This window comes from Strongylocentrotus purpuratus, unplaced genomic scaffold, assembly GCF_000002235.5.
Source record: "Strongylocentrotus purpuratus isolate Spur 01 unplaced genomic scaffold, Spur_5.0 spur5_scaffold_12, whole genome shotgun sequence".
In the NCBI taxonomy this organism is placed as follows: Eukaryota; Metazoa; Echinodermata; class Echinoidea; order Camarodonta; family Strongylocentrotidae; genus Strongylocentrotus; species Strongylocentrotus purpuratus.
The window spans coordinates 32,227,634-32,253,559 of NW_022145597.1; the positions used below are offsets into that span (position 1 = coordinate 32,227,634).

The 25,926-nt window shown below is 37.6% G+C and overlaps 1 protein-coding gene and 1 long non-coding RNA gene across 2 annotated transcripts; both read left to right on the forward strand.

Annotated features, from left to right (window-relative positions):
* Positions 1–4,255: 4,255 nt before the first annotated feature.
* LOC100887960 (UBX domain-containing protein 7) lies at positions 4,256–19,816 on the forward strand. Its single transcript, XM_003727778.3, has 12 exons — positions 4,256–4,521; positions 6,376–6,544; positions 7,035–7,099; positions 7,911–7,982; positions 9,384–9,493; positions 10,570–10,716; positions 11,857–11,947; positions 12,918–12,971; positions 14,084–14,196; positions 15,355–15,985; positions 16,864–16,943; positions 18,064–19,816. The coding sequence occupies exons 1-12, from the start codon at positions 4,461–4,463 to the stop codon at positions 18,220–18,222; spliced, it is 1,752 nt and encodes a 583-aa protein (XP_003727826.1). The 5' UTR covers positions 4,256–4,460; the 3' UTR covers positions 18,223–19,816.
* A 737-nt stretch (positions 19,817–20,553) lies between these two features.
* Positions 20,554–24,412, forward strand: LOC115922791. The gene is made up of 2 exons (XR_004063616.1): positions 20,554–21,158; positions 22,691–24,412. It is a non-coding gene; the product is annotated as an uncharacterized LOC115922791 (long non-coding RNA).
* Positions 24,413–25,926: the final 1,514 nt, after the last annotated feature.

A 25,926-nucleotide genomic window follows, 5' to 3' on the forward strand; every position in this document is an offset into this window, starting at 1 on the left:
GTCTGGTATCCATGCGGATTTGTGATTTATGATTTCTTGAATTTACCAATCATTGCCAGTAGTAAATTACCCCGCGACGGTCAGGGGCGATGGAACGTCTTTCAAAGTGGCAGAGGACTAAAAAAAAAAAAAACACTTCGAGAAAAAAGGAGGCAGCCACAAGCAGTGGCGTACGCAGGATTTTTTTTAAAGGGGGGGGGGGGGGTTTAATTGCCGGATGTTGTCATAAATGTGACCCCACGAGGTATAGCGAAGCGGAACAGAAGAGGCTTTGCATGGGAGGGGGTTATTCCATCCAACGTCGTGAATTAGCAACTAGCAATTAAAAACCTGGGGTTTTTCCTGCATTTCGATTTTTCATGTTTCTTTTTTTCCCCTCACATTTGACAGAAAATCAAGACAGGCATATAAAAAGCATGTTGCACAATTAATGACCACTCAATTCACGTGTCAGACTAAAGTTAAATCCTCGGAAATATTGAAAAGCGCCCCCCCCCCCTTAAACTTGTTTTTGTGTGTGATTTGGAGGACCCCCCCCCCTTCCTTTTTTTTAATTAATTTTTTTTTTTTTTAATTGTGGTAAAGGGTGAAAAAAATCTGACCTTACTCCCCCCCCCCCCCCCTTCCCCACTCAACGAAACAAACAAAATTTAGACCGGCCAAATTTTCAAATTTTGGGACACACAAAAACAACAAAAGGTGTTCTTACTCAGGGGCGGCGGAACGACTTCCAAAATGGGAGGTTGGGGGGGGGGGGGAAGGACACCAACAACAAAAAAGCGCACTCATCAAAAAAAGGGCACCTACAAAGGGAAACCTCAAAGCGAAGAAAACAAATTAATTAGTATAGGCCTGCCCCTGCATTGTGATTACATTATCAGGAAGGAGGGGGGGGGGGGGGTTCAACCCCCCCGAAAACATAATTTCATTATCTATAAATTACAATTGCCAGTGATCGAAGTCATCGAACTACTGAACTTGAACTAGCTTAACTCTAAAATATTAAAGCACTTTATCATTTATTGGAATGATGTTCTTTCAGACCAAAATGTTGAAAGTGCTTTTGATAATTTCTTTAATAAATTCATATTGATGTATGGTGAGAATGTTCCTCTGGTTGAATATAAAAAGAAGAATTATAACAAAGTTCCTCGTATGCCATGGATAACTAAATCAATATTAAGGTCAATTACTAAGAAAATAAGTTGTATTAATAATAATAATAAATTTAATTTATATAGCGCTAAATACAAATGTCTCTAAGCGCTTTACAAATATATTATTACCCCGGTCATTGGATTCAGTGCTTACCCGCACACAATGTGTGCACAATCTCCACTCCCTGGGGAGTATTCCAGCCAGGCGTTACATGACGCTCAAAAACTGTTTGACCAACAATGACGGTCGCATCCTACCGGGTACCCATTTAACACCTGGGTGGAGAGTAGCAAGTGCAGGTTAATATCTTGCCAAAGGATATTAGTGCCGTGTCGGGATTCGAACCCTCGACCTTCGCATCTCCAAGTCAAGCGCCTTAAACCACTCGACCACTTTTATCAATATAAAAGGAGAAGCTCTGATTTTTTGTGGAGAAAGTATTCTAATGATAGAAATACTCTTACTTCTGTATTGCGTGATGCTACGAAAAAATATTACTCTGCTCAATTTCAAAATGACATTTAATAATATTAAGAAATAAGAATACATGGAAAGTAATTAGAAGTTTTTTTAAACCATCAGTAAAAACTACAAATATCAAATGTATAAATGTGAATGGTTGTTCCGTAGAAGATAGACAAATTATTGTGGACAATTTTAATGATTATTTTTGTAATGTCGGGCTAAAACTTCAGGACTCTATTTCTAGATGTCAGAAAAGCTTTATTGAGTTTATGCAAGAACCCAAATATAGATATGTTTTTAATGCCCTCAAATGAAATAGAATTGTTTAAACTTGTGAGCTCGCTTAAAAGTAATAAAAGTCCTGGCTTTGATGGCATAAAAAATGAATTAATTAAGGATATTATACATGGAATTGTGATACCACTTGTTTATATTTATAATTTGTCTTTCTTATCTGGTATTGAACCGGGACAAATGAAAATTGCTAAGGTAGTGCCAATATTTAAAAAGGGTGATCCTCAAACATTAAGTAGACCCATTTCACTATTGACATCCTTTTCAAAGCTTTTAGAAAAGCTTATATATGATAGAACAGTGATATTTAAAAAAAAAGACTAAAATATTTTCAAAATTCCAGTTTGGCTTTCGTGAAAAGCACACCACTACACATGCAATTTTACACTTTGTTGATAAAATAGCTCAAGCACTAGATGGTCACCTTCATACAATTGGTTTATTTTTGGATTTCTCTAAGGCGTTTGATACGGTTGATCATGAAATTTTAATAAGTAAATTGTTATATTATGGAGTGAGGGGCATCGCTCGCTCTTAGCTGGTTCAGGAGCTAGTCATCAAACTATATCTTGTGGGGTCCCTCAGGGGTCCCTTCTTGGCCCCTTCTTTTTATATTATATATTAATGATTTTTATCTTTCATCTGATATTTTTCATAATTTTTGCAAATGATTCAAGTGTATTTTTTTTCTCATAAAAACCCTAAAGTTTTATTAGATACAGTTAATATTGAATTAAAGAAAGTTATGTTGTGGATTCATGCAAATACGTTGTCCTTGAATCTTCAAAAGACAAACTATATGTTTTTTAGTAACTCCCTAAAGGATGTACCTGGAAATGTATTTTTTGATGATGTTAATGTTGTGAGAGTAACTTCCACCAAGTTTCTTGGGCTACATTATTGATGAGAAGCTGTCTTGGGCATCTCATTGTACTAATATTTGTAAAGTCGTGTCTAGAAATACTGGTGTAATTTATAAATTAAGTTCTTTTGTCCCACAAGAAATTTTGCTTATTTTGTATTCTACTTTAATTTGGCCTTATCTCAATTATGGAGTGCTGGCATGGGGGAAGTCATTGAAAACACAATTAGATAAGATTTGTGTTGCCCAAAAGAGGGTGGTTAGAGTTGTGTTTAATGCGAGCTATCATGCTCATAATGTTTTGTTCTACAGTAATAAGCTATTGAAGGTTGAAGACATATTTTACTTTATACAGTGAGTTAGGCGCAATTATGTATGGTTTTGAAAATGGTACTCTCCCAAATGCGTTAGTACAAATATTTCGAAAGAACAATCAAATTCATAGCTATAATACAAGGCAGGCAACTGCACTTCATATTCCACGTGTAAGAACTGCTTTTGCTCTGAAGACGCTGGCTTGTACTGGTCCCAAGTTTTGGAACTCACTTCCTATCAATGTAACTAGATATGTCAGTGTCTTTGTTTTTAAACGCAAATTGAAATTACATTTATTGAGTAACTATGTCGACAATTAACATAAAAATTATATCACCAGAAATGATATTAGGTAATAATTTATCAATTGTTATTGATAACGGGCATTATCTTTTTGTTTGTGTTATGTTTGATTATTCAATATAAATGTCAGCATTTCACATTCTCTTCCGCCCCCCCTCCTCTCTTCTATTTTGCTTTTTCTTTACACCAAATACCATTTCCCCATTTATACATATAACTTTCTTCTTTCTCTGTTTTTCTCTGTTGTGTTGTTTTTCTCGTTCCAGTTTGCTTTTTTCCTCTCGATCCCTTTGTATATATTTTCATCCTCTCCTTTTCAAATTTCAAGCTATCCCTTTTGTAAATATTTCCCCCATATTTAATCATGTGTAGTTTTGAAACATTGATGGATTATGTTATATGGGGACCTTGCTCTTACAAGCCCAGCTTTTTTAAGGTATCCATTTTCTTTCATTTGGATTATATATTGACTTAAAGTTGCACTTAAGTTGTTTTTTCTTATGCTGTTTTTTGTTCTATTATTATATGTAAAAATGTTGTGAAAGAAAGAAATAAAATGAACCCTGAACCTTGAAAATGAACCTATTTAACCCTAATGAGGCCGGGGGGCATTATGCCCCCCCCCGCTCCACAATTTTTCAGATTGCTCGGAAACGCATATGGATGGCGCCCCGCCGCTCGCTGACTTTTTTCTTTCGAGTCTTGCGCAACTGGGGGGGGGGGGGGGGGCGGGCATAATGCCCCCCCCCCCCCCGCCGTACTAAGACCTCAAAAAGCCCGGCCTTTTTTAGGGTTAACGCTCCCTTGAATTAGACTAGCTAAACTGTAGTGCCGTATGGCCGCTGCTCCATTCGTATCAACACACATAAACTGCACTGCAGTGTAATGCTAGTAATAGTATGTATGCATAGCATGTATCTAAAATCTAGTTAGTTTTGCCTACATCGTATGCATTATACTAGGCTTAGCGCCTAGGGCTGGGTGATATATCGTGAATGAATGTTACTCTCACAATTGCTCAATTTTGAGTCACGTAACCATTAAAGTGAATGAATTTCAGAGGATGTCAGCGGCAAGTAAATCTGACATGAATGCACTCGCAGAGCAGTTTGCATCAGTGACTGGTGAGCTAAGACTAAGTTTAACAAGTTTAACTTTTTTTTAAACTTTCATTTTCAACTTCAACTTACAAGATACAACTACAGTTTATTATTAATTTAAGAGGTTAATTTTATCTTGTTAAAACTTTTATTTACCTGCAAAGTATTCTTGAGCTTATATAGCAAAGAAGAAGAAGAAGAAGGAAGTAGCTAGCCTAGGGTCTTAGACTAGTTTAAAGAGAGAGCCGACCCTACCCAAATAAGAAAGAAAGAGACGAAAAATTCGGTCTAGTATTCTTGAGCTTATATAGCAAAGAAGAAGAAGAAGAAGGAAGTAGCTAGCCTAGGGTCTTAGACTAGTTTAAAGAGAGAGCCGACCCTACCCAAATAAGAAAGAAAGAGACGAAAAATTCGGTCTAGGTCTAGATTACATGGACTCGGGTTTAGACCAAAATTTCTGTCTCTTTCGTTTGTTAGCCTCAAAATTCTGATTTGGCAATTGGGTAGGGTCGAGAGCCGACCTAGTAATTTATAAACTGACATTTGTTGACATTCCCCCTACACAGCTCACAGATGGTATCCCAGCCGAATCGCACCATGCGGATAGATTGAGCCGAATCGGAACCTCTTTTGGCTCCTAAATTATTAAAATTTTCAGCGCTTGTTCAGAAACGTATCCAAAAATTGACCTGTAACTCTGGCGTGGAGATACCCTAACGTTAGTCTCCTAAAACATACCCAAAATGAAGTAAATATTCATTAAATGTCCAAATAACGATCATGAGTTAAAAGTCGTCATGTTTATTTACCTGTTTCGTGTCAATTTTCTTGTTATTTTTGGAGTATTTTTTGGATAGACTGAGTAGGGTCTAGATCTAGGCACTCCAGCAAAGCATAGAGAGTCAATGTCGATGCGTATTGACCTCTAGCACTGCATGCTTGCTGTGAGGCGGGTATTATTAGACCCCATACACAAATACACACACCACACAATATTGCATAGACTGTACACAATCTTGTCAATGCAGCTGTAAGCAAAGTTTGACAAGAGACTTACAATTTGAATTTTTAAATTATTCTTTCTAACATCAGTAAGTTAAAAAAAATGTACTTTACTGCTAATTAGGTGTCATCAATTGTCACTAAAGTACAGATTTTTAGTGAAATCAGTTGAGTTTGGTACAGTGGTGTTTGAAATGTTGAGAATCAAAAGCACAGCTTTTACTACACAGCCAGGATAGTGATGCTCCTATGTGTGGATCTAGGCAGTATTTACTACTATTAGTTTAGTAACCTAGCCTTTTTGATACTTTACGAAAAAAACAATTAGTGTGAGAACTGAGAATGAGAGTGAGAAGGGTGTGCATGGGGTTTGGTTTCTAGAAGAATGCTGTCATCTCAACAGTCCAGCTACACCAGTTCTAACTCTAATTCTCATTGCTGCTCGATGCCTATCGATTGACTTGGACCAAAAATTGACTAGCTCAATTGAATTGAATTGAAATTTATTGTCCCTTTCAGGAAATTCTTTTTTCACTGGTTTTACAGTCATTGTACATGTACATAATACAAGAAAAAATACATCCCGGTAAGCGGTAATACAATAATATCAAATGTACATCGTCACAAACGTAATTAATAACATTCTGAAAATGATTGTTACATTGGGAATGGAATAATATATACATTAATTGCAGTATAAACATAAACATAAACTGCATCTATGTTGCCATTTCAAGTGAAATTCCAACATTAAGCTTACTGTTTATTTGAAAATGTTGGTATGTTTAGTATTTGGAGCCCTAACAAAAATTAAATTCAGAACAAAACAATTGCCTATCTAATACAAGTACTCTACTCCCATACATTGAAATACAGGATCCACAACTGTAGTGGGTTTGCAAATGCTGGAGGTATGCAATGGTGACCTAGAGAGGGCGATCTCCATGCACTTAGACGGTGTGATTGACGTTGATGCCATGCAGAATCAAGATGTCAATGCTACTTCCTCCCTGTCTTCGGCTGCTGGCCCATCAATACCCCTCAAGTAAGTGAAAAAGTGTTTCATAACCTGGGGAGTAGTGAGAGAGAGGGGTGAGGGCAGAGCTGCCAACTAGTACGGATGTCCCGTAATTGGTACAGAAATTAACGACCATTACGGCAGTACAGATTTTTTTGCTGGGGTCTGGTGCTCGCACTTCTCGCTGAAGTGATTTGGGTTTTATGCTCTCTGGTGCAATGTGATTTATATTTTGGACCATTTATGCAATAGATTTATGACTACCTGGTAATATTTCATAGATAATTTTGATTGTGCAGATTTAAACGTGCAGGTGATTTTCAAACATGTAATTTCAAAATTGGAACCTGCCGCTGTTGCATTTTGAATGGCTTAGCTGACTACCCTGATGGCCTGGACATAAGTCAAATTTTTACCTTCAGTTTTTTTGCTAGATTTGCAACTTGCAAGAGGTTAGTAATGAGAACTTGCAAATTGTTTAACTGTGCGCCTTTTGTTCTGTTTATTTTTATTCCAGCGATTCTGTCCGTGCTCCAATTCCAAGTAAAATGGACACATTGGTTGAGGATGTTCCCACATTTGGTAAGCTAACGTCTGTTTATAGTGCAATATTATGCAATATTATGCTTGGAAATCACTTTACAATCCAATATCTAAGTCTTTTACTAAGAGCCACAAATATGTGTGGGTTCCTTATGTAAGTGGGACACCAAAAGTGTCACAAAGTGGGTTGCTAATTTATGGAAATACCCATATCCACCTGCCCCCTTCTCCCTCCCCCCCCCCCCCAAAAAAAAAAAAAAAAAAAAAAACATCAGATTTTGTTGAATTTTCTTCATATCAAGAAGCTGATAACCTTATTCTGTTTTGTGAGGTGTTTTATTTTATTTATCGGTATTTGTAAAAAAATGCATCCCGGACAATTTCTTATGCACAGATCTCTTGAACGCCAGTCAGATTAAAGTGAGCAAGCGAGGGAGCAATTCAGTACTGGTAAAGCTTCTCTTTGTAATAGTGAAATATGGTTTTGTGGCATCCCTTTTCTTGTTATTGGTTGTCTAAAGCAATTGTGGCTGACCTCATGTGATGTGCCTAGGCCCTGTATGACTTTATCTGTGAATGTAAAATCTCTTAACAGGACAATGACTACCGGTAATACTAATGATAGTAGAAAGCACAATTTTCAGTTATATCAAGAGGTTCTTCATTTCTAGATGAAATATGTGGATAAAAGACATGTGTCGAATGGGACACGCTGCATAGAATTATCCTTTTGTCAAATTTCAAATGATTTTTTGGTTGTTGCTGTTATTTTTCGCTGGTAAGAATTATGGCTCAAGTTAATTTAGTTTCATTGGTCGAAGCTCATAATTTTGATTATCATTTTCTGCAGGTCCAGTTCCTAGACAAAGAAGGGCCAGACAGTCCGTTTTTGATGGTCTACGCGACTTCCAAGCAGAAACAAGTGAGTTGTTAATGGATATCGTATTTTGCCTTTCTTGGAGCATCGTTATGAGGGAGCATGATGGTTTCATTCACTTGACTCTCAAGCAAAAGGTTTGAGGTTCAAATTTCTGCCTAGTGCGTATAGTCCTTAGACAAGGCATTTTATCCACAGTTGTCTCTCTCCACCAGGGTTAGTCCAGCCTCTGTACCGTTTTCGTTCAGCGCACCCAATCAGCTGATAAAATAACACACCCTCAACGTTGAAAGTAGACCTAGCCATTCCTCTAAATCTGGACGGAAATTTGGGGATTGCGCGATCAGTGGAGAGACCGCGCTGTGTGTGGGGATAAAAAGAACGAACGGACTGAATCTGGACTACACCAGGGTGTGAAATGGGTACAGTACCTGACAGGATTTAGTCCTGGAAATGCCATGTGCACTCCTGTGGCTGCCATAGCTCAAGCCAAGGTGATGACATCCAACATCTTTAGAAGCGCATAGGGACGTCATACAATGATGTAAGATATACAAGAACAGTTTATTAGGTCTTCTGTTCTATTCACCTCTAATATTTGCTTATTTTTTTAATATTTTCCTTTCTGTACATTTCTTATGGAACAGATATCTCAAGACTGCCAATTTCATGTATCTGTGCGTCAACCTTATGAAAGCTTCAAACACTAGTTTTTGTTCACACGATTTGTGTTCCTGATCCTGTTCTGCTTTTAAGGTCTTGGGATATATCCTTGTGTCCCACTCAAGGCCATTAAATATTTTATTAGTAAACCTTTGAAGAAAAAAAGGATTCCCTCTCCCAGCCTCTATCATAAAGATCATGTTAAAAGCTGGGCATGCAATTGCATTAGGAAAGTAGCTAGAAATTATAACGAATTGTAGATCATGTGAAATTGGAATATTAATTCCAAAGTTGTTACAAGATTCATTTGAAGTATGCATCATCATCAGGAGGTAAAGCGAGCTGAGTTTGGAGACACGCCATGAGATAAATGATTCTTGTAAATTATACAAGATGTCTACCAAGAGTATTTGTTTACATCATGTTTCATTAAATTATCAGATTATTAAGCATGAAATTTTGAATGGACTAATTCTATATCAATCCAAAGACGGTAGTTCTATAAAAACATGCATAGTGGAAAATGGTGATTTTGAATTAAAGCCCCATCACACTAGTTTGGCCAGGAGGGGTTAGACCTCCCTGCATGGTCACTGACAGGTGGTTATCTCATCAAATCAGCTCTCAATTAACATAGGAAAAAGGGGACCATGGGGGACCAATGGTCACCGATTAGGCATTTTTGCTATATAGAGGGCGCAAGTAGCTATCAGTAGTGCAGTGGGGCTTTAAATGAAATCAAATCGAGGCAGTCACATTCATCTTTTTCCCCCTTTCTTCCAGGGCTCCAGGAGGAGATGATGCACAACCCCAAGTCATCATCGAAAAAGAGAACATTAGAAGATCTTTTCAGACCACCTCTAGACCTCATGCACAAAGGAACATTTGTTACGGTGAGAAAGGGTCTCTTTGTAGGACAGAATTAAAAAGCATTTTTTTTAAGGCAGGATCGTAAATACGAGTTTGCCGGTCTAACAAAAAAAGTGAGAATACTGTTAAAAAAATGATAATTTGTAGTAGGAAATTAGTATACAAATAATTTATAAAATGATTTTACTAATGACCGGTCATTATCATTTGATAATGACCGGTAAAGCTGTGCACAACAGTGTAATAAGGTACCCGAGTACACTCCCAAGCTTACAAGCGAATACTCAAATATTCGGACGCCATGTTTTTTATAATTTTTTTGGATTTTTTTTTGTTGTTGAATTTTTTTGATTTTTTTTTAAATTTTTGATTTTTTTTTGTTGTTGATTTTTTTTTTTGCCACCACCATACCACTGAAGCACTATCCCAGGTCCGTCGCCGAAAACGCATGCAATTTGACTTCGAGTTGCAGTTGAAGGCGCCGATTTAATAATAATAATGACAGTAAACAATGCTGTTTTAAAAACCAAAGATGGCAGAATAATCCATTTTTCTCCAAGTCCAAACAGAAATCCGGACATTTGGTCCCAGTTTCTGAGTGGTGAGTTTGACAGTGCTTGAGTTGGGAAACATTTTTACCGACGGCACCATGCCAGCGGCCGCCGCTCTCCCTGGCACGGGTAAGCGTGGGCCTGGACAGCGCCAGGTGACCGGGATTTTTGTTTTTTTGCGGCCGAATATTCAAGTACGAGAAATCGTACCCGAGTAGTTGTCAACCGTGCGGGTACTCGAGCATTCGACCGCACGTCGCAGCCCTAATGACCGGTCATTATCAAAATTGCATACCACTTTCTCAAGTTAGCTCATTGATGACTGACAGATGATGTCACAAGGGGAATGAGATCTTGAGGTTTTTGGGTTGGAGCTTAGCAAGTTTGAAAAGCAAATATTTCAAAAAATATTTAAAGATCTATGAAACACATTCAGAAGTTTACATATCAAAATATAGGATGTAAGCAGGACTACACACCAACAGGAATACATTTGTATTTCTCCAAATGTCATTTCATCACAATTACATCCATCTTGACCTTGACAGGCACGGGAAGCTGGGCAAGCCCAGGGCAAGTGGCTCATGGTCAACGTTCAGAATGTAAGAGAATTCAGCTGTCAGCAACTTAACAGAGACATCTGGAGTGACTCTACTGTCAAGAGTATCATCAGGGAGTCTTTCATCTTTTGGCAGGTACGTCTTCCCACGTTAATAGGGACTTTTAGATTTGCACAACAACAACATGGATTGCTACGATCGACGTCCTTTTAATGCACTGCCTTGAATGGACGTCACACGTATCAGTCCACGCAAATCTAAAAGTCCCTATTCTTACATTTGCTCCGGCGTCACTTTAGATTTATCTGATTGTCCCTAAAATATCCTCAGTTTGTCTTTTTTCCTTTCTTCTTCTTTTAAAATCAGCTTAATAGCGGTGTAGATTTCTTAAAAGATGTCTTATGATAGTCCTAAATTATTAATTTCATTTTCCCTTACAAAACAAATATTCAAGAGAATTCAAGGATCTTTCATCGGGTATGTCTGCTCATAGTGATCTCACATTTGCTCCTCATTAATGTCATCAATGTGTTTCTCTCATTATCTTCCTTTGTTGAAATCTGCTAAATATCAGTATGGACCACTTGAAAGATACATCATAAAGTGGATAAATTACAGATTTCATCTTCCCCTTCAAAGCAATTAGTCAGAAGAAGGCATCTTCTAAAATTCTGCCTCTCTTCGTCCAAGTTTAGTGATTGTATACGTGGTACGGAAATGATTTACCGTAATGCACTATGACATGATAACAGCTGCTAGCTGTAAGGCCAAAGGAAAGTGCTTTCATATAAAAGCAGCAGCAGTAAATGTATTTTGTAAATGTCTAACAGTAAGGGGATGCAGTAAATTTACAGTAACCTGTGCTAGTGACCACTTGTATAGAAAGAACCCCTGTCTATGATCAAGACCTTATTTTCTATTTCCCTTGAATGGGCTTTCTCATTGTTTGAAACATCATTCAAGGACCTGTACATAAAGACCACCACACCTGTATATAAAGACAGGTTTCCCTTGAGAGATCAGGGCCTGTTGCATAAAACTTACCATTGATGGTAAATTTGCCATCAATGGCAATTACCATGGTAACAGGGCTGAACAGCCAATCAAAATCAAGGTTTCCATGGTAGTTACCCTTGGTGGCAAAGTTACCATCAATGGTACGTTTTGTGCAACGGGGCCCTGTACATACAGGTTTCACTGTATATTTAATTGTCAAAATCATTTTTGGAAAAATTTGAACTACAAGAAATCTCTTCTGCCTGTGTTTGCATTTAGGTGTACCATGATAGCGATGAAGGGCAGCGGTACATGCAGTTTTATAAAGTTACAGAGTTCCCCTATGTCTCTATTTTGGATCCAAGAACAGGTTTGTTACATACATGTGTGATGCAAGAGAAATAGCATAATATATTATAAATTGATATGATATAAATATAAGTTTATGAAGTTATACATTAAGAGAAGAAATGGATGCAATTGGGAGAAGGAATAGGAAATATTGAAGGAGGGATGACTTGAAAAGGCAGGGATGCCAGTTTTCAGGCAATAGCCTGAATTCAGGCCCTGGCGAGTTATTTTCTGACCATAGTTAACGCTTTTTTGTGTACAAAATAGCTCATTCTAGGTGATTTTCACACCCTCTGTTAAATTCTAACTGGCATTCCTGAAAAGGGGTTCGAGGAAGGAGAAGGAGAAGAGAAGAGAACAGAGAAGAGGGATCAGAGGGAAGAACAAAGGAGGGCTAGATAGAAGGGATGCAGTGGAGGCCTCCCCCCCCCCCCCCCACTCAGTGTTATTTAGGGTATGGGTATGCTTGTTTCCCTCCCTTTGAAAGCACCCTTCCCCCCCCCCCCCCCCACTCAGTGTTATTTAGGGTATGCGTATGCGTGTTTACCTCCCTTTGAAAGCACCCCACCCTATCTCCGGTGTGAAAGTCTATACATACCAGACTTCGTCACTCGAAAAAGTACCCCTTTACCAGAGATTTGGGGAACAGGTATGTGTCCCTCTGACCCCGGAGTGTGGGGGGGGGGGGGGAGTGGAAGAGGAATTGGGTAGAAGATTGATAGAAGGTGAGAGAGAGAGAAAAAGAATGATTTTGGGGTGGATGAAGAGAGGGGTGGAGAAGGGGCAAGAAGAGAAAGAGAAGATTACCCCCAGAAAAAAAAATCAAATGTGACGAAGGAAACAGATTTATAGAAGAAATCAAGATGGAACCTACCAATACTATCTAGAAGATGAGCTGATAATGTAAAGACATGTTAATTGAAAAGTATGATTAAAGAAAGAAATGTTCATAGTAGTGATTTTTTTTTTTTATTCCCATTTTTCCTCAGGAGAACAGATGGCAACTTGGCATAGAATAGACAACGAAGCTTTCTGTGATGTTGGTAAGTCATGCCAGGGTGATCCAAGTTTACTCCTGCTACAATTGCTCTAGGGACATTTGCTTCTGGGATAATTTCCCTGATGACATTAACTTCTGCAACAATTCGTCGCTGTTTTCACGAAGTGACGGTAGTGAAAAAAAATTGCATTCACTTTGCGTTACGATTTTCCTCACTACCGTCACTTCGTGAAAACAAGGACGAATTGCTCTAGGGATATTTGCTTCTGGGACAATTTCCCTGAAGACATTAACTTCTGCAACAATTGCTCTAGGGACATTTGCTTCTGGGACGATTTCCCTGAAGACATTAACTTCTGCAACAATTGCTCTAGGGACATTTGCTTCTTGGATAATTTCCCTGAAGACATTAACTTCTGCAACACTTGCTCTAGGGACATTTGCTTCTGGGACAATTTCCCTGAAGACATTAACTTCTGCAACAATTGCTCTAGGGACATTTGCTTCTGGGATAATTTCCCTGAAGACATTAACTTCTGCAACACTTGCTCTAGGGACATTTGCTTCTGGGACAATTTCCCTGAAGACATTAACATCTGCAACACTTGCTCAGCTGACATTTGCTCCTGGGACATCTCTTCTAGCGTCAGTGTTATTTGCTCTGTGCTGTATTTAGTCCTAGATCTTGGGTTAGGGTTGGGGTGCTATTGGGTATTAGGTTAGGTTTAGGATGATGGGTTAGAGTTAGGCTTGTGTTTGGTCTAAGGTTGAAGTTAGGAATTTAGTAAGTATATGACTTAGACTGTAGAGCATTTGTCGCTGGAGTGTGTGTCCTTTTTACCCATGTCTGATTGCTTTCTCGACTGCTTTCTGTAAGAAAATTAACACGTTATGATTTGTACACAAATTTTAACGAAAATTATGGGAACTCCATGGGGTAGCTTCTGGGATGAGGGTGTTGATATTATTATTGTTACCGGTAATCATTCATTTAGCTCAGACTTACTTGGGGAGTTACAGAACCAACAAAATCAAGGCAGATGGAATGATGGGGCAAACAAATGAACAAAACACTCGATTAGAGCAACTAATCTAATGCAAAACATACATAAATTTAAGAAAGTAATGAAAATGGTCTTTTCTCCCCTCTCTCAGTGATGCAGTTCTTATGTGACCACAAAATGGACATTCCAGACATTGTTCCTCTGTCACCGCCGGCCGATAGCCCTTCGTCATCTGGGCCACCTGCCAAGAAGGCTAGAACATCTGTAAGTAATACCGTTTCAGGCCTTTCTTTGGAATGTATCCTGTATGACTATGACATTTATCCATTTAAAGGGATCAGCTATCTTTTCCTCGGATTCTAAACAAAATTCTGGATTTAGCTCATGCTGCAATCACAATTATAAACCTTTAGGACAGTCAGGAATCCCATGACTGCAGGCTAGCGTAGGGAATCATTGTAAGAAAAGAAAAATGCAAAGGGAAAATGTATACATTCTTACTTCAGTTATTGTGGGCGAACCCCCCCCCCCCCACCCCCCTCAGTTATACAAATCAGGGCCCTCAAAAGTGTTTTTTTTAATAATAATAATAATAATAATAATATTGAATATTTAGGAGCGCTAAAAACAATAAGTACCATAGCGCTTACAAATACAAATATATGTAAAGAGGACAAGAAAGTACAGTACAGGAAGTATATCACATAGATCATTGGGGGAAAAGGTGAGTTTTGAGGGATCTTTTGAAGGTGGCAAGACAGGTAATTTTCCTTATGGAAAGAGGGATACTGTTCCATGTCTTTGATGCAGCTACTGTTACTATTACTATTACTATTAGTATATGGGTCCCGGTTAGTTGAGATGTTTTGCCCTTCCTGAGGCCAAGGTGTTGGCATGCCACAGAGCTCATAGAACAATGGGAGCGCAGGAAAAGTAAACACTTTTCGTTTTAGGGTACCTTCTCCCGCTTACCTTAAAATGGTCCTCATGTTGTTCATGTTTTATTATTATTATTATTATTATTATTATTATTTTGGCAATCACTCATTCACCCGTACAAAGTAAATAGCAGAAAGCACTCATTCACCTGTACAAAGTAAATAGCATAAAGCACAATTGAAATATAATGAAAAATTACATGTAATAGCAATTAATCACACATTTTCTACCTCATTTCTCCAAGATGCCAAGGCAGAAAAAAGAGGGAAAATATTCCCTTGACCAAACGGCTTCCTACCCTTCCTGGGAAAATGCCTTATAAACTCTTTGATTCCTGATTCAGAAATGTACGATTCTGAAAAACATTATATAACTTTCTTGCTTCAACTTCCGTTCAGAGTATATATGTAAGAAGATGGTTGGATTTGTGGAGTTTCTAATAATGGGTTTATTCTCTCTCTTTCTCTTCCACTCCTGTTACAGAGCATCATTGATGCGAGTGAGGATAGTCAGTTAGAAGCCGCCATCGCCGCATCCCTGGCCGAGGTGGAAGCAGCTCAAACCAAAGCAGAGTCCAGCATCATTGCCATCGAATCCGATTCTGAAGACGATGTCGACGATGAAGAGGATGATGAAGACGATGATGCAGTAGAGACAATAGAGAGCGATTTTGCGTTCAGTGACTCTGAGCCCTCGAGTGAGGCAGTGCATCGGACGACCTCTAAGACTAAAGCAACAAACGGGGCTGTTCAAAGGACAAGTGTAATTGTCAGTGCCGCTTGCAAAGGTCATGAAGAGGTCGTTCACAATGTAGATGACGACGTGAAGGACGAGACCACTGTGATAAATGAGAGAACAGATGTGAAAGAAGCCAAATCAAATGGATCGATCACAAGCGAGGGAAAGAGAGAACTTTCATGTGAAGAAAAGGCAAGAACTGAACCTTCGGAAAGCAAACCAAAGATAATAGACAGCAATGATGTCAATGTTGATGTCAATGTTGATGTCGATGATGATATCGATGGGGAGAAGCAGGACGATGCAGGAAGGTTATCTGGGGCTGATGCCGACGATGCCACAAAAGGGGAGGATAATGAATCCGATGAAACCTCAGGTATATCTTGGAGATTGATGAGGAGGGCTAACCTAGTCACCCGTCAGAATCGCTTTTATTGTTTTTTTAAATCGTGCAGTAGGCAGGATTATTTGTTCCTTAATTTCCATTTATTTACATTTTGTGAATGAAAAGGGTGCAGCTAACTTCCTTTTTTACCACTGTCCAAGAACAAAATATATACATTGTACATGAAAACATAGAGTACAGTGCACTCACCAGATTTTGGATATAATCCCATATTTAAAAAAGTTCTTTAACCCATCTTTCTAGTTCCTACAGGGGTTATCGTCAATGAATCTCATCAGGCAAACTTAGTATACTCTAGTTAAAGGTAATACAAAGTTTTGGGAAATTTTGAAAATTGGGTGGATAGTGATTCTTTACAATTTTGATATATTTGGATGCCCCTGTGGATGTATTATAAGCACTAGAAAATTTAGCCCCTAAAACACTTTTACTTTCGAGTAAAATTGAATTAAAAAATTTACTGGTGCTCCCAGTAAATTTTGATAAATTTCAAATAGCGCCTACGGCCGTACAATAGTAGGTGCGACCATGAAAATCTCAGAATATGTAGTTGTGGTATATAATTTTCAAACGGGATTAGCTAGTCGGTCGATTTTAGTCAAGAAACATTGTTTTATAGCTTAATTAATATCTTGACCTTGAGAGGGAGCTATACAGCATAAAGAGTTAATTATTTATAATTTCATAACTTTAGACTCAATTTTAACCGCGACAACGATCACTGAATATTGTAAGATCGCATATGCTTGCAATATGTTCATTTGAACCAAATTCATGACCCCATACCAAAACTTTGTATTACCTTTAAGTGAATCGTAGACATCATGCCTCATTGTGTTTTATTGCAGGGCCAACTACTGAAATCATGTTAAGGTTCCCCGATGGAAGAAGAAAACAGGTCTGTCTATCAACATCAGCAACTCTTAAGGTGAGACAGGATAGGTTTTCACAACACTTTCTTGAACCGAACTCTAGAACCGAACTCATTTCCACATGTAAACATAAGAGAAAGTTTCTACTCTCTGAATATGGTTAAACCCCTCCCTCCTCCCCCCTACCACATGACCTTAATATCTTTAAACCTTTAATTCCACCATGGTATTCTTGCGTTCACCCTTACTTGGGTATTATTGTGTCTCTTTTGTATTCTTGCCTGACTGCACATGAGTGTATTTAACATTGCCTTGTATTAAATTTATTTAGTTGCTTATGAGCCTTCAGGTGAAACAGACTGTACAACTCTTACCAATAAAGTTGAACCTTTCCAACTTCTATATTTATATATATATAGATATATATATTTATTTAAATTCTAAAAAAAAAAATCTAATTCATTTCTTTTCCAGTATAAACTGCATTTAAATGCAATAATTGACTTAAAAACAATGTTATAAGTTGTATAGAAGACAAAATAGAAATATGGTTAAACCTGTTTGAGTTCCACCTCCTTATAAAGGCCATCTGTCTGCAATGGTCTCTTTTGTGTGCCCCTTGGATAACCTTATTAGACAGGTTGAATAACTGAAAATGATATTGTTCACCTACATGTACACATTGACATGGATTGGCATTTTAAAGGAGCAATGCTTGTTTGGTGCAAGCCCCTACAATTAAGTTACATTAAATATTTTATTTCCAATTTTGTGTTACTATTTATAGAACATGAGCATTGCCAGCATTGACTTGCAATACAGTCCTACTTGTAAAGGCAATAACTACAGCATGTCGTACCCAAAGAATGAAATAATTACATCTTTCTATTTCAGTTTCCAATGGAATTACACAACTATTGTGTTAGATTATGGGTTTGAAATCTTTAAAAATTCAGCCTTAAATGTTTACTTGATGAAACCCGCAAACGATTGTCTCGCTGAGTGCTCTTTTACAAATTCTCAATAAAAATTTGTGTCGGGTATGAAATAATGAGGCTAAGAAGCTATTTCATTTCCCCCTTTCTCTTATGTACTAGTATTGTGTTGGTGTCATGATTCAAGATTGTATTTCTGCTTCATTGATAAGTTTGGTCTTGTTTTCTTTTTGTATTCCAGGCACTGATTAAATGCGTTTCTAAGGAAGGTTTTAAGGCGGAGAAGTACGAACTCATCACAACTTATCCCCGTCGTCGACTTTCTGCCTTAGACTCAAGCACCAGCCTCTCGGACGCAGGACTTAGTCCCCAAGAAAGTATCTTTGTCCAGGAACGGTAGCAGACACAACCTTTCCAAAGATGATTGCAACACAAGTAACATCAAGGAGGGGATTTGCGATCATGTCAATTCCATTTTGTGAGGTGAACGGTTTTCTTCTAAAAAACAACAACCTTACTTTTGAGTTTGCTTTCGTTGAATTGGCTACAAGTGATGGAAGGTCTATAGACAAGATAGCTGAACTTAGGGTAGACTTTGTGCATGGTTTCCTGTTTCATGAGGCTATCATTTTCATACCTCCACCACCGAAGGTGCTGCCAAAAGACATTCAAAATTGAATTTTGCAATCATGTTTGCATTCAAATAAAATGTCATCCAGTAATTACACATTAATGGTTGCAGACAGGATCAGGATTGCAAAAAACATGGCACAGGTGCGGCTTGTTTCTTGTGAGAGTATTTGTAAATTGTCCCCCGTTTCATGAGGCATACAGTTATTTTGTAATTGAAATTTGCAATCAAGTTTACGTTCACATTTGATTTCATCCAGTCAGTTACACATTGGCAGCAGCCCACTTGGTCATGATTGCCTAAGGAAATGACGTTTATGCGATGTAACATTCATGGTAGTGTACCGTACCGATCACCCGAAAATATAATTTGTATACCCGGTATGCATGTTGCTAGAATGTATGAAACTAACCCCCAAAACCTTTTCCTGGCATTCTTTAGGTAAAATGTTAAGGAGTATGAATAAAATAAAGGATAACATGACATCCCATGTACAAGGCTCGCAAGTAACCAAGTCAACTCGATTTGGGTTCAGTGTGCACCCTATTTTATGCTCTTCAAGATGTTTAATGTTCAGTGAGGGTGTATTTAAACTGCAATATCTCTTTGTAGAATTAATGATTGAAGCTTGTATTTTTAAAGAGTATAACGTCAAGAGCAAAACGTGTTTTGGTGATTGGTACACTTGAAATATTTGACCATTGTATCCCGTTCCATGAGGAGGACAGTTAATTTTGATTAAAATTTGCAATCAAGTTGGCATTCAAATTTGATGTCTTCTTATCAACTACAAATTGATGGTAGCAGGCATGATTTCCATAACACTCTGGTTGTTAACATTGACCTCTGAACATTTTCCCTTGCTTCATGAGGCTAAACTTGCAATCATGTGTGCATTCAAATTTGATTTCTAATCAATTACGTTTTGAAAGAGATATGATTATGGTTGCCAAAAGATGACGTTGATAGGGCTAATACTTATAGAGGAGGGTATTTTTGTGCTTGCTTCAATATGCAGGGTAAAGTGCATGTTCACTAACATTTGCAATCATGTTTGCATTCAAATTCAATTTCATCCAGTCAATTACATATTGATGGTAGCAGATATGAGTCACATGACCACAGTTGCCAAAACATGTTAGTGATGAGGGTTAAGGTGTTTGTGCTTTGTCTCATTTTTCATGTTGTGAGCAGTCATTTTTACACAAAATTTGCTATCAACTTTGCATTTATATGTGATTTAATCCTATGTTAAAGGACTTTTTAATATGATGTGATTTTGCTGTTACACATACTTTCCCCAGATCTTATTCGGATGGAACTAACAGATTAAGAATAAATGTTTTTATGTTTTGTTTGTGTACCTATCTTTTTATGCATCTCTATGATTCTGTATCTAGTAAAACGCACCTTGTGTACTTTAAATCAAGGTATAAAAGTATCAAATAATAATAATAATAATAATACTCAGTTCTTTTATAGCGCATAACACATTACAGGATAGCATGTCCCTATGCGCTTCAAATAGAAAAGAAAGAATTACAAGAAAAAGTCATACACATTAGAAAAACCACTTAGAAACAAAGAAGTACATGTACATGTACTTTGTTTTTATTATACACAATCCTGCATACTAAGGAAATGTTAAGGTGCTACATTTTAACACCCTTAATCAGATTGAAATAAAAGAATTGTAAGAAACTTCTCAAAAAAGTTCTGCAATTCATGTTTGAGTGTTGATATATCTCTTGTTACTGTATTCATACTTGATGTTGGTTCGTGTGTATTCCCCTTTACAATGATGCCCCATTTGTTTACACCTGAATTTGGGACCAAGTTTAATATAAAATGTTGCAAAATAATAATAATATTATGTTCTTGTATAACGCTCATATCCGTCAGCCTTAACACTCCTGGCGCTCCACAATTATTACCCCAGCTTTAGCATGGCTACCATTATGGCGCTCTAGCATTTCAAGGAATAAATTCCTGTCGGGTACCCATTTACATCCCCTGGGTTGAGTGTGGCAAATGTAGATCAATGTCTTGCCAAAGGACATTAGCACCGTGGCGGGACTCAAACCGCGGACCTTGTGATCCATAGTCTGGTGACATATCCACTCGACCACAACACCTCTACAGAAATGACATTTTTATTGTCAATAGGGAATTCTTAATTTGGTAGGATGATTTGAAGGAATAACAAATGCATTTTGAAACATTTCTCTTTTGACTTCGCCTCATATTCAGTTGTGCTGCACAATCTGGGATTAAATTATCATTACAAACGGGGCATTATTGTAAACTGGGCATTATTGTAAAGGGAAATGAACAGGCTTTTCAATGATACCAACATCAAGATTCTCAAACTTGAATAGTAGAACTTTTTCTGAGGGATTTAGTTGAGTTCTGTCACAATTCCTTTCATAGTGAATATTATGGCCTCAGACCTATAGTAACAATGTTTTCTTTAGCAGCAGTTTTTTTTGTTTGTGATGGGTTTTATTTGTTTATGATGGGTTTTATGTGATGGCTTTATCAAAATGTCTGTTGTAAGGATATGATCAAGATCCTTCATTACATACTTCCTGTTATTCTTGGCTTACTTTCTCTTCTACCTTTTTTCCATTGTTCTACTTCAACCCACCTCTCTGTTGGCATCCTCGTCATATAAAACTGATTTTGTGTAACCTTCCTACTTAAAGGTACTATGTCTCTTTTGCAGCCAACCTCAAATGCTGTAGAACTTTGCAGGAATTATGAATATGTCATGTATGTCCTATCTGTGAAATTTAAATGTTAGCAGTGTCCTCATATTCAAATTATGCAAGGAAAACTGTTCACTTGCTAGACTTCACTGTCCGACACTATTGAGTGACTGACTGGCTTTCTTTCTTCTTTGGTAAAAACATACATGAAAAGAGTTGTAAAGGGTACATGAGTATTTGTCTACATCAATAACCCACTTCTTGTGATGGCAAAGATTAAACTGATTGAATCTTTGCGCAGCATAAAACGTATGACCATTCAATACAATAGTCTGAAAATCAAGACTATTACTTTTGGGCTCTATAGCCCTAAAGTCGATTTGACAACTAATAGTCGTTATTTTCCCACTTGAAGACATTTTCAAGCCCCACCTTTTTATGCCTCCGTTACGAAGTAGCCGGAGGCATTATGTTTTCGGGTTGTCCGTCCGTCCGTCCGTACGTCCGTACGTCCGTACGTCCGTACGTCCGTCCGTCCGTACGTCCCGTTCTCGTGATCACGTTATCTGAAGAACCGATTGATGGATTCCTGCCAAACTTTGGTCATGTATGTTACTTGCAGAGCCGATGAACTGATTAGATTTTGCAGTCACGAGGTCAAAGGTCAAAGGTCACAGGGCTCATTATGTATGCAAAAACAGCTCGTGATCGCGTTATCTGAAGAACCGATTGATGGATTCCTGCCAAACTTTGGTCTTGTATGTATCTTGCAGAGCCGATGAACTGATTAGATTTTGGGGTCACAAGGTCCAAGGTCACAGGTCACAGGGCTCATTAGGTATGCAAAAAGAGCTCGTGATCGCATTATCTCAAGAACCGATCGATGGATTCCTGCCAAACTTTGGTCATGTATGTATCTTGCAGAGCCGATGAACTGAATAGATTTTGGGGTCACGAGGTCAAAGGTCAAAGGTCACAGGGCTCATTATGTATGCAAAAATAGCTTGTGATCGCATTCTCATTAGAACAGATTGATGGATTCCTGCCAAATTTCGATCATGTATGTATCTTGCAGAGCCAATGAACTGAGTAGATTCATGGGTCATGAGGTCATGAGGTCAAAGGTCATGGGCTCATTATGTATCCAAAAATAACTTGTGAACGCATTCTCATTAGAACTGACAGATGGATTACTATTTAACTCAGGACATCTTGCAGAGCCAATGAACTGAGTAGATTTTAGGGTCATCAGGTCAAAGATCAAAGGGTCATATATGTATATGAGAAATTGCTTGTAAACACGATATTCTGAGAACCTCTTAATGGATTACAATTGAACTTGAATTTGAAAAATTTCTTCTGTTTTGGTTTGTAAAATTGCTCTATGACGGAGGCATCATTTTCGACTGCGCGCAGTCGAAGTTCCATCTAGTTTAGGGAAGTTCTAAATAAGTATTATCTTTCAAATGCAGTTGAAATTTAACTTTTTCATTTTTTTGGCCTGCAAATGGGACATAGTCCCTTTAAAGCTGTTATCAACTCTATTTTATAATAATAATAATACACAACATTTATTACCATAGGCGCTTAATACTGTTGTTTCTAAGCGCACCATTGTATTTTGCATTTGCATTATAACAGTCGACCATTATTGTAATTGTACATGATTATGATTTTGTTCTGTTTGTGAATCGGTCTATAAACTTATATCAGTGAAAAACAAATTTCTGAATGGACAATAAATACTTCATTTTAAATCTAAATTTCCTGCTTATTCTATACATCAAAGAGGCAGCATGAAGTAAATTTGATACGATTTAGATCATATTTTTATTTGCCCTTCCTGCCCCTTTTCTTGAGCGTTTATCCCCAAATTTCTTTTAATTGTACTCCTGGCTGTAAAATGTAATAATGTGAAAAGTATTCTCTACTAATTTGAAAGTTTAATATTTTCTTGTATTTGTATGTACGGGTATATAAGAATTTTTGGTTGGACCTTTACAAGTTGTTTAAAAATAATATCATTTTATATTTACACCAGCAGAAAATGACATTTGAAATTGGCCATTGAAATTGACAGTTGGTTACTATAATGTTGTTAACGTAATTTCTAAAGTAATTTTAATAGTCATGTAGAAATTAGTTATGAGGTAACTTTGATGTAATGAAACAGTCCATATAATTTGTTGAAATGGTAGCTGAAATGAAGATTGCACAGGGTTTTTTTTTTAACCTGGAATTGTTTTAAATTTCCTAAGTCTTGATAAACTCATTACACATGGATCTGCTCTTAAAATTGATGTAGAGTTTTATGTGAAAGAATGCTAAACATTCAACAAATGAGAGGTAGAAAATCATTAGATTTCATCCTGGAGAGTAATTTCTAACAAAGGCAGATCCTGCACTACACATGTAAAACCTATTACATTGTAGCACTGTGTATACGCTACAGTCTACGCACACACTGACTCCGAGCTAAGCACCGAGATTGATAGGATGGGAGCCAATGGGTGGAACCTAGGATCCTAGTGTGGAGTGTAAAGCTGTTAAAGCTATTACATTGCGTGTAGATATTTACACTACGATTCACAGGAAATCATGGATAGAATACCAAACATCTCGCACATATAAGTATATCTTTTGATACAAAGAGAACAACATGAGAGACTATTTTTAACATGTTTCTGTCCAATTTCCTTTTTGCTTCCAAAACTGTAAGAGCTGGAAGGGATCATAGGGCAATGCCAAAATCTTGAATAACAAAAATCTGGAATGACAATACACTATAGTCTGATCAACTCACATAATTCTATTTTTATTTTGTCAATTACACAGCCAGTGCACATTTCCCATTAGATTTATGTGAAAGTTTGTGTAACTGTTTACATTCAATATGCTTGCAATTTAATAAAACCATTCTTTCTTGACTCCGGCCCCCTCCCCCGCTAAACTTCTGTATTTTCACCTTTTCAGAATTATTTTAATAGATGCTTTTATTCAGGAATGAAGATGCCCCTCCTAAATACATTAATTATGGAGACGGTCAAGAGCTTGTACTGTAAATATGATGCATATATGTGAATATTATGTATAAATATAACGTAACAATGTGTTTTTTATATAAATATTTAGGAAATGCCAGTATTTTCTTGCGAGTTATTGGTATTCAGGTATTTCATTTGTGAAGTACATGTAAATGCTTTCTTCATCTCAGTGAAATGTTCTTATTAAAAACAGATCAAGTAAACTAACTGATGTTCTGCCAAAATTATTGTGTGTGTGTGTGTCAAAAGGTTTTCTCATGCATTAATCTTACTAATATAGCCACATTTGTATAGCAATTTACAATGTAATTAATATCCCAGTCATTGGATTCACTTGCTAATCTGCACATGGTAGTGTACACGCTCTGCTCCCTGGGTATTATTTCGGCCAGGCTTTTTACAAGTGCACTCGAGCCAATCCAACCATATTACCATTCATGTCCTACCACTGTAACTTGGGTGGGGAGGAGCAAATGTAGATGAACGTCTTGCCAAAAGATACTAGCAGTGCGAACCCGGAACCCAAGTATTTCCACCTCAACATCAATTATTGTTTAATCGATGAGATATTGCACAGGGCTATTTTGAGACTCTGTTACTTCTGAATGGTGGAAAATGCAGAGCATTATAAGGCAATTTGGTTACAAAACTAAAGGCTAATCCTGATGACTGACAACACTGTTGAATTCTCACCAAGAGCCCACTAATATGTATCTTTAAGGTTGTAAAACACCTGCTACGGTTGCTCAGCAGTGATGTCCTACACGAGCCAGATTCCTGAATTCAACCATGGACCCAGCACTAGATCTAATCCTAATCCCTAACCCAACTTTGAACCTAATTGCAACCCTAACTCTATACTCAAATGAAAAAAAGCCTGTCGCCGGAGCACAAATATCAGATTACCCCCCTTCAACACAGCATAAAGAATACACATCTCACTATTTGCTTAGCTCCATCCACCTCTCAAACTGTACAAATGCAATAGCACGCAAAGATTATATTCATTAATATTTATTTACTCAAATTAAAAACAATCTTGATTACATGATTTCAGCTGAAGTTGGATACATTTTTGCAGTCAAATATGAATGAACAACACTACTGTAAAACAATACATCACACATTACATCAATGTTTCACACCGACGTTTGCATTTTTATAATTATACATAGCAGAAGGAAGTTTGACAAAAGAGGACAAGTTACAAGATGGACAGTGGGGTAGGAGATGGGGAAAGGGAGGATTGAAAGAGGGGGGAATGGAGAGAAAAGGAGGAGAAAGTGAGTGAGAGAAAAGGAGGAGTAAGTGAGAGAGAGAAGGAGGAAAACAAAGAGGAAAATGCAAAGTGAGAGGGAGATATCTTGGAAAGGGAGAAAAGGAGAAGGATTGAAAGATATGGGAAGGGAAAAGATCAGTACTAAAATGTAATCAGACATGTAAATAGAGAGAGAGGCAACAAATGGGGGGGGGGGGGGGGAAGGAAAAATGAGGTGGAAGAGAGGGAGAAAGGAGGATAGGAAGAAGGTGAGAAAAAGGAGGGAAAAGTCTTTTAATAGAGAAAGAAGGAATACAATGAAATGAATTAATTGTAACAAAGAAAAAATGGAGGTAGTAGTTTTTTCTGTAGGTAGATGAATGGGGGAGAGGAAAGAGGAGAAAATAGGGAAAAGTGTAGAGAGAGAGAGAGAGAGAGAGAGAGGAAAGGGAGAGAGAGAGAG